The 9,974-nt window shown below is 38.0% G+C and overlaps 1 protein-coding gene across 1 annotated transcript; it reads left to right on the top strand.

Moving 5' to 3' along the window:
• The first annotated feature begins 210 nt into the window (after positions 1-210).
• Positions 211-8,602, top strand: LOC102953898 (interleukin-8-like). Its single transcript, XM_007086943.3, has 4 exons — positions 211-381; positions 1,039-1,168; positions 6,159-6,242; positions 7,616-8,602. The coding sequence occupies exons 1-4, from the start codon at positions 318-320 to the stop codon at positions 7,626-7,628; spliced, it is 291 nt and encodes a 96-aa protein (XP_007087005.1). The 5' UTR covers positions 211-317; the 3' UTR covers positions 7,629-8,602.
• The last annotated feature ends 1,372 nt before the right edge of the window (positions 8,603-9,974 follow it).

Below are 9,974 nucleotides of genomic sequence, written 5' to 3'. Positions count from 1 at the left end.
TGACTGGCATGGAACTCTTCACAATTATGCAGTTTCCCTCCCTAGGAAATAACAGGTTCATTTGTCCTTTCAATGAATTCATATCCTGCCCCCTAACGTCAACCCCCCTTTCCCTTACGACAACAAAGCTCGAAAAGCAAACCCAGTTTCCTTATTGGCTTGTGGCAAACACACTACTTAATAAACTGCTCCTTTCATCCTTCAATGAAGAGGGAGTGCATGAACAACAAAAAATTCCCAGGGCTACAGAAAGCACATAAAAGAGGGCTGCGGTGTTGATTCCACCATTCAGACTAGGATCAAGATCAAGCACTGACATGGCTGCTGAGAGCTCACAAAGAAGATTCCTCCTGCTGGCTGTCTTTGCACTGAGCATCTTTGGTAAAGCAGCTACAGCTTTTGTATTTTCCTTCTAGGCATTGCAAAAATTTAGAAAAGATTCGAGAGCTGATGAGATTGTATTTAGCATTGAGCAAAATATAGCAACTGTAAAATTGAAACCTTGGCAGAACATGTATTTAGATTGTGGGGTGTCAAAGAATTTCTTGTTGGATTAATTTTAAAAATATGTTTAGCTTCCTGGATTTATTGAACTGGAAGGATCTGTGCTTGTCTTACTCAAGATAACAGCAGGAGCATTACTGCAAATAAGTTTAGGGGTATTTATTGCAATGATAGTGGACAGATAGAAAGTGCCTCTTTCAACTGATAGAATTCACATAAAATTTTTATGTCGAAAACTTTTCATAGAAGGAAATCAAGTTGATTGTATCTGTAAATAAGTTATTTTATTGACCATGCATACTTTTAAGCAATGAATTATTGGTCTAGTGCGCGTATCCATTCCTCAAACATCGTAGATGCTTAATAAATGTTTGTTTATAAAAATAGCAGGTGATTAGATTTGCATGCTTGTCTCTCTAAATTAGCCTACCGGTACTTATTTTGGGAACTGGGTGTCCTGCTGCATGGATAAAGGAAAAACATAACCGCTATCTTTGTTCTTACTCGGGGTTTTGCCATTCTTTTCTTACACAGCCAATCTCTGTGAGGGGCAAGAGTTGCGATGTCAGTGTATTCAGACACATTCTGATCCTATTTCTCCGAAATTCATTAAACATGTCCAGTTGATACCCGAAGGTGTTCACTGCAGCAGGAAAGAAATCATGTAAGTAGTAAAGGTGCGGAGGAGAATGGTAGCCTCTAGGATTGGGCTTTGCAACGCGGACATTCGCATTAAAAAAAATACAGTACGTTGGGAGTACCAGAGACCAGGGCCCTGAGCATGATTCATGTACAGTGTGGGAAGATAAGTGTCCAGTGGTTATGCTCTCGGGAAATGTCATGTACCCTCTCCAAAAAAGTAAAATGCTCTCAAATGGGAACATGATTAGTGTGTGAACTCTTTTGAGTGGCCTTTGAAGTCAAAGAACATGTGCAAGAAGCAAAGTTACATGGTCCTCAGTAAGAATACATGGGTGATTCTTGATTTTCTAGAGATCTCTCTATTATACACTTGGGCAACATAGTGAGTCCGTATGGCTTAGTGGCTCTCAAAGCTGGTGTGACAATCTTTCTGAAGCATCAGAAATAAGCTCAACAAATATAGAGCTTAGAGGCTGGGGAGAACACTTCTGCATTTTATTGAAACTTTTTAAAATTTTGAACTATATCATACATAGTGTTTTGGTTCACTCCTAAGTAATAAATTATCACAACTCAGTGGCATAGAATAAACCCATTTATTATCTCAAAGTTCTGTAAGTCGGTAGGCCAATGGCTTGACCAGTTTCTTTGCTTAGGGTTTCATAAAGCTTAAATTAAGATGTCAGCTGGGCTGAAGTCTTGTCTGGAGGATCTGGGAGGAATCCACTTCCAAGATGATCTATGCTGTTGGCTGAAATCAGTTCTCTGCAGTTGTAGGATTGAGGTATCCATATTCTTTCTGGCCATTGGCTCATGGTCACTCGAAGCTCTTAGAGGCTACTCTCAGTTTCTTCCACGTAGCTTCTTCCATATCCATGACTAAGAATCTATCCCACACTGATCTGATCTCATGCTTTAAATATCTCTCTTCAGCTACTAACCAGAGATAACTCTGCTTTTAGGGCCCACGTGGTTACATGTGAATTATCTCTCTTTGGATTAATTTAGTCAACTCATCAGTAACCTTAATTGCATCTGCCAAATCCCTTTGCCATGTAACATGACATAATCATGGATGTAATATCTCATTGTCTTCCTGGAGACGAGGGAGGAAAGCTTGGTGAGTCTTAGGATTCTGTCTAACATGCATACAAAAGAGTATATAAATATATATACATGCAGTTTAAAGATCAGTAATAAAACGAAATTTGTTCACTTGCCACCCAGGCCAAAATCTAGAATATAATTCGTATATCAGAAGCCTGAACATGCAAAACACCTATTTGGTGTTTGGGTTGAATTGTGTCCTCTCTAAATTTGTATTTTGAAGTCTCACCAACCAAAAGCTCAGAGTGTGACTGTATTTGGAGATAAGATCATTAAAGAGGTAACTAAGGTTAAGTGAGGTCATAAGGCTGGGCCCTAATCCAATATGACTAGTGTCCTTATAAGAGGAATAGACACTAGAAATGCACACACACACACAAAGAAAAGGACTGTAAGGACACAGCAAGAAAATGGCCATCTGCAAGCTAAGGTGAGAGGCCTCAGAAGAAACTAAACCTGCCAATACCTTGATCTTGAACCTAAAGCCTCCATACTGTGAGATACTAAGTTTCTGTTGTTCAGGCCACCCCGTCTGTGGTATATTGTTGCAGTCCTAGCAAACTAATACACCTTCGGAATCATATACCCATCCCAAGCTAAGAAATAACTACTATTTGAGCTGCTGTTTCTTGCTTTTTAAAAATCATTATACCATCTATGTATGAAATCTAAAACAATTACAGTTTTGCCTGTGTTGTGGATTGAATGTGCATGAATTGAATGTGGATTGAATGAATGCACCCCCGAATTCATATGTTGAAATCCTAAGCCACAGCGTTACAGTTATTAGGAGGAGGAAACATTGGGAGGTGATTGGGTCATGAGGGTGGGGCCCTCATCACTCAACAAAGGGATTAGTGCCCTTAAAAAAGAGACCACAGAGAGCTCCCTAACCTTCCGACATGTGAGGACAGAGTAAGAATGTGGCCTTCTATGAACTAGGAAGCAGGTTCTCACCAGACACCAAATCCATGGCACTTTGACCAAGAACTTCCCAACCTCCAGAACTGTGAGAAATGGTATTTGTTAAGCCACCCAGTCTGTGGTGTTTTTTATATATATATAGCAGCCAAAATGGACTAAGACAGCCTGCTTTTGAACTTCAGGACAGCATGCTGTATATACTCTTTGACTTAATTCTATTATTCAACATTTTATTCTGCAATACATGCATTCTGATATGTTTAGCTGTCCTTTATTCAGTTTAAATGACACTTAGTATCCCGTTGTAGGAATACTAACTCAACAAATACCAAATTTGCTTATCCAGTCCACTGTTGGATAAGCACATTTGGGTTCTACCCACGTTTTTGCGATTATCAACATCCTCCATATATGGTTCAGGTATATGAGCGTTTCTCATATTACTTGCTGGGTTTCATTTAAGGTTTGCACATCTTTGACCTTATTAGGTTATGCCACACTGTATTACAAAGTAACAGTACCAATGAACACTCCTTCCTACATAAAACCATTTGTTCTTTCACATTTGGCCAATATCTGGTGTTGTTAACCTGATGGGTATATAACGGTATCTTTTATTGCTCGTTTAATTTGCATTTCTCTGTTATTAATGACGTTGAGTGTTTTTTTTCCATGTGTTCATAAGCATGTATGTTCCCTTTTATGTGAAATTTCTGTTCATTTCTTTGCTTCTTTTCCCACTAGGATACTATCATTTCCCTATTGGTTCACAGGTATTTTTTTACATATTCTGGGTATTAATCGCTTGTCAGATTTAGGGATAGCAAAACTCATTTTCCAATTTGCGGCTCATATTTTCCTTCTTTCTATGGTGTCCTTTCAATTAATGTAAATTTGTATTTTTTACATACCAAGTTAAACAATATGCTTTTTTTTTTTTTTCTGGTTGGCACATTTAGTGTCTTGTTTCAAAAAAACTTTCCTTCACAGACTTCACAGAAATATTCTGCTATATTGTCCTCTAAAACTTTTACAATTTTTTTCCATTGTATTTAAGACTTTAACCCACCTGGAACTGATTTTAGTATGTGATGTGAGAGATTTGTTCAATTTTATTTTATTTTTCCGAATAGTTCATCAATTATTCCAGCACTACTTATTAAGATATCATCATTTCCCCACTGATACGCAGGGCTAATTCTTTGGTAAATTGAGTTCCCCTCAATTCTGAACCCTCTATTCTGTCCCATTAATCGATTTGTCTTTACTTGTGCACTATCTTTAACATTTTATAGTAATTCTTAACATAAAGAAAGGAAAATTCTTCCATTGTCTTCAGAGCACATTTTCTTGGATTTTTGCTCTTCCATATAAATATTAAAATCAGCTTGCAAATTTGCACTAATTACATCATAATTTTGAGTTTCTTTGACATTATAGACTAATTTGTGAATTATTGACATCCTCATGATTCTGTTATTTCAAGAACATAGAATCCCATTTTATCAATCCCGTAGAAACCCACTTTATCAAGGTCTTCTTTTAATGTCTTGAACCAAAGTTTTATGATTTTCTCCATAAAGGTCTCCATTTCTTTTGTATTATTAAAAAAAACCCCACATTTCTAGTCATTTTATATATTTTTTAAAATTTTTTTCATGTTTATTTATTTTTTGACAGAAAGAGACAGAGCATGAGTGGGGGAGGGGCAGAGAGAGAGGGAGACACAGAATCCAAAGCAGGCTCTAGGTCCCGAGCTGGCAGTACAGAGCCTGACGCGGGGCTCGAACTCACAGACTGTGAGATCATGACCTGAGCCGAAGTCGAACGCTCAACCGACTGAGCCACCCAGGCGCCCCCATTTTATATTTTTTGATGCTATTATAAAGAATAACTTTATAAAATTTTGTTCTAGTTGTTATTAGCATTTAGACCAAATTTTGTATTGATTTTGTAACCACCAACTCTTTACTTGAGTAGTTTATCTGGCAATAATGGCAGTTTACTTTCCTCCTTCGGAACTTTATGCCTTTTATCTTTCTAGCTTTGTGGAAATGACTGTGGTGATAGCATGTATCCTTATCTTCTTTCTGCTTTCAAATGAAATACTTTCGAGGTTTTACCACTATGTATGATGCTTTGTGGCTATCTGTGTATTGGTAATTTGCTAAGGGGTTATTATTACATTATTATCATTATCGTTTTTATTATGATCTGGTCCTCCATTCATGCAATGAACTTCAAAGAGGTAGAGATTTGTGGTTCTGCGAAGTAGAGTTTAAGACTATAGAAGCAGGGTGTCCTAGCGGCTCAGGTGGTTAGGCATCCGCTCCCGATTTTGGCTGAAGTCATGATCTCACAGTTTCGTGAGTTTGGCCCTGCATCAGGCTCTGCGCTGACAGTGCAGAGCCTGCTTGGGATTCTCTCTTTCTCCCTCTCTCCCTCTCCCACTCAGCTGTCTCTCTCTCAAAATAAATAAATAAACTAAAAAAAAAAAAAACTATAGAAGCAACTTAAGCTTCAGAATTAATTTAAATAAGCAATTTATGTTCTCCTCTCCCCCAGTAATAAATGAGACTTTAATGAGGTCCCAAAAGGTAACACAATTAGCCCAGGTATAATGATAAAGAATATAGAGTAAGTGGTTGATAACTGGAATCCTGGAAGATATCACCCTTGTGTAGATTTTCCAGTCTAACAATTGTGTAGCATAAGTCTACTAAATGTTTGCTGCATACTTGATATCTGAAAAACTTTAAGAAAAAATTTTATCTTTAATTGATTTTTAAAATTTCATTGTGTATACTGGTATGACTGAAAGTCATATTCCAATAATAGTATTAATGTAGTTTGAGAAATCCATATGTCCATTTTAAGTATAAAATTTCATGTTGATATCATTTTAATCAATACATTTAAAACATTATTCAATTATGTACAATTATTACTTAACCAAAATGCTCTTTTTTTTTTTTTTCCAGAGTCACATTGGAAGATGGGAAATTAATTTGTTTGGATCCTAACGCTGAATGGGTGATGATTATTATCAAAAAGATTATCAACAGGTATAATTAACGCCAAGGATTCTCATATTCGAAGGATTCTCATATTCGAACTCCCTTTCTTTTCTTTTAATTAAAGATATCTATGAATATATACAGACTCTGCCATAGATTAGAATAAAATTACAGTAAGATTAGAATGAGTCTATACCAGAGAATCCAAAAGTGTGGTCCCAAGACCAGCAGAATTATCATCACCTGGCAACTTGTTAGAAATTCACATTCTTAGGCCTCAGCTTAGACATACTGACATCAGAAACTGGGTGTCGGGCCCAAACACCTGTGTTTTAGTAAGCCCTCCAGGAGATTCTGATGCATGACCAAGTTTGAGAACCATTGGTTCTTACCTTCTATTTAACATGATATCCAAGTTGACCTGTGTTATAAGTATCCCCATTAAATATAAAAATGATCTAATATTGCTAGAAACTATCTTATGCAGATAAGGTAGGCAGGCAATAGACACATTTGGTGAAAGAAGTTTTAAGGAAAAAAAAATCCCTTTAGAAAAAAAAAATTTACTTCCAGCACAACATTTCTAGAATCTAGACTTCACATGGAATTTGCAAATTGGTGAATGGAGAAGATACATTAAGGACAGGCAGGTGATAATGGGAGTGTATTTGGATTAACTTGTGGGAAAAAAAGTCATGGTAGGATTTCTAAACCAACGCAGTGCATAAGACAGAGATTATGACTCATATTAGAAAAACTAAATTTTGTGGGTTTTTAAATTAAAAAATGAAAAGGGAGTGCCTGGGCGCCTCAGTCAGTTGAGTGTCCCACTCCTGATTTCGACTCAGGTCATGATCCCAGGGTTATGGGATCACCAACCAACCCCCCCCCACCGCCACCCCGACCCCACCATCAGGCTCCTCACTGAGCTTGGAGCCTGCTTAAGATTCTCTCGCTCCCTCTCCTTTTGCCCCTTTCCCCCACTGACACTCTCTGTCTCTAAAATAAAAACAGTTAATTAATTAATTAATTTAAAAAAGGAAAACGAATTAAGGGTATGTGGAACTATGATTCACCAGGGGATCACCTTGGCAATTGAGTAGTATAATGTGGTGGGAAGAGCTCGGGTTTGTGACTCATAGAGCTATGGGTTAGTGTTCCAGATCCACAACTATAATTTATGTCATTTTGGGTAACTCACTTAACATCGAGATTTACATGATTTCATTTGTTCTTACTTTGCTCTATCATGGGATAATACATGTAAAGTGCTTAATTATGGCTGCTATCTGTTTTTAGCTTACCAAATACATGAGATTTTTTTCTTTATTCTTCTGGGTTTTTTCTTATTTTCTTACAAGGGGCCACACATGAAATCCTGTGTATCTGTATAGTCACCTGTTACTCTGTTTGTATTGTAGTGCCCCTAACTGATGGTCACACAAGGAACATCACATCCTGTGGATATCGGAAGCCCTCGGTATCATCGTGAGCTTGGACATCCTCCAGAGGTTTCTTTCAGAGTAGCATCAAGTTATGCTAATTTCTGACTAAAATGAACTGCCTTCTTTACTTATTCTGACAACCTAAACATTATTTTCAGGCAGGTGGTTGGCTACTTGTGAGGGAATAATGGAAGGGAGGGTTATGAAATTTCCATTATGTTGTAAGAATACTCTCTAAACTCATATAGTAGGTTAGAGGTTTCCTAGTTAGGCTCACTACATCTTAGTAGAGTCCACCTTTTCCATGCTGTGCCCTACCAGTTAACTTCCTAAGGCACTCTGGCATTTGATCACTGCTTTTCACTTGACCCTATCCTTTGATATTATTCTCAATGACATCAACATTTTTTTGATTAACTTATCAACACTCTGGCCTTTGGATTGCTTGAACTTTTAAGTTCCAAAGGCTTTAACTTGCTCCCCATTTTAGTCATCCACAACCTTGGATCTCAGTATAAATAAGGTTGTTTATCTACAGCTGTCAAAACTGCAATGCTCCTTTTACAGGAATTTTTCATTCATTATAAGATCTATGCATTTAATAAGAAGAAAATGGGGTTCATACAGTTGTATGATAGACTGGTCTTAAATTTTAAGAATTTACTCTTAAATAAAGCAAACCTGATAGATAACCTCAGCCAAGAGTAGAGGCAACCCACCCTAGGAAACTGTAAAGTCATCAGGTTGGAAGAGGAAGGGAAGGAAATTTAAGACCATTGAGACCCAAGGAAGATCATGAGGATGATGCCTCGGAAAGATGAAATAGGAAATGCAGACCTAAGGCTGTGTTTTAACCATTTAACTTCTTTTAGGTAGAATTTCTGGATATGCAACACCATATTGAGAGAATATATATGTATATAATTTTTTTTATCGTTCTGAAAATAAAAATGTTTTAACAGATGAGTGATGTTCTCAGTTGGGGCTGCTAACAAATTACCCTAGACTGGGTGGCTTGAACAACAACTTATTTCTCATAGTTCTGGGAGCCAGGAGTCCAAGATCAGGGTGCCAGAAAGGCCAAGTACTTGAAAAGGTCCTCTTCCTGGTTTACAAATAGCTATTTCCTTGCTGTGTCTTCACATGGAGGAAGAAGAGAGCTAGCTCTCTGACCATTTTTTTTAAATAAGGGCACTAATACCATACATGAGGGTTCTACTCTCATGACCCAGTTACTTTCCAAAGGCCGCACCTCCAAGCACGATCACATTGAGGTTAAGATTTCCACATACGAACTTTGGAGGGACGCAAACATTCAGTCCATAGCGGAAATGAATTCGGTCCCTAGACACTGGAGTCCTCAGGACTTCCTCTTGTCATCTGTTATGTTTTTGCCTCTCTCTGCTGGCCTGGGGTTTCTCTTTTTTCTCTGATTTTTGGGTCTCTATGACAAGTCATCCACAAAAAAATAACTTGCTTTCCCTAAGATTCAATGTCTGATTCCCGAAAGAGAAGATCTCATTGGCTATATCGAGCCAGGTGTCCACAGAGGTCCAATAAACTGTGGCAAGGGATAGTGGTCGCATGGTACAAACATGGAATCTGGGACTCACCACTGTAGAATGAAGAAATGGTTCTCAGGGAAGCGAGAGTTTTTATGAATTGAATCCTTCGAAGGATTCGATCACTCCATGTGTGTCTTCATGCGTGAAAGGGAAACACAAAGACAAATGAGAAAATGCATTTCCTCAGGAGAGACTCTTGTGCCTTCAAGAGGTGATATGCATGCATTGGAAGAGCCCTGGGCAAAAGGTCGAAGGTCTGCAATTCTGAACAAGTATCTTCACTTCTCTACACTCCATTGTAAATGTGAAAACGTGGCAAACAAAACAAAATCAAATCCTTTTCGTTCCTGCTCAGGATTGTTAAGAGGAGATGCTAAAATAAAATTGCTTTGAAAATAAGTGTGAAAAATCATGAAGTATTGTATATCAACAATTAGCCCTAAAGTCGGGCTTGCTGCAGGAACTATCTCAGGACCACAAGCACAAGACTGAATATTTTAGAATATCAAATTCCAAATTTCAAGAGAAAGGGATCTAATCGGCACAGTTTATGTCATGTATCCACTCAGGGTCTAGCACCCTAGAACAGAAGAGTGTAAACACACCACGGAGACATGGTCAGGAGCCACCCCAGGATGAGGCAGGCCATTTCCGGAGTAGCTGGTAGACAGCTCCGTGGGCTTAAGCAATAGATTAGATTCAGCTAGAGAGACCATTGTTTTACGTGAATCTAAGATGCGCTAGAGAGATGCAAATACAGAATGTACAAA

The sequence above is a fragment of the Panthera tigris genome, chromosome B1 (genome assembly GCF_018350195.1).
Source record: "Panthera tigris isolate Pti1 chromosome B1, P.tigris_Pti1_mat1.1, whole genome shotgun sequence".
Classification (NCBI taxonomy): Eukaryota; Metazoa; Chordata; class Mammalia; order Carnivora; family Felidae; genus Panthera; species Panthera tigris.
This window is presented reverse-complemented; position numbering and strand designations above follow the sequence as displayed.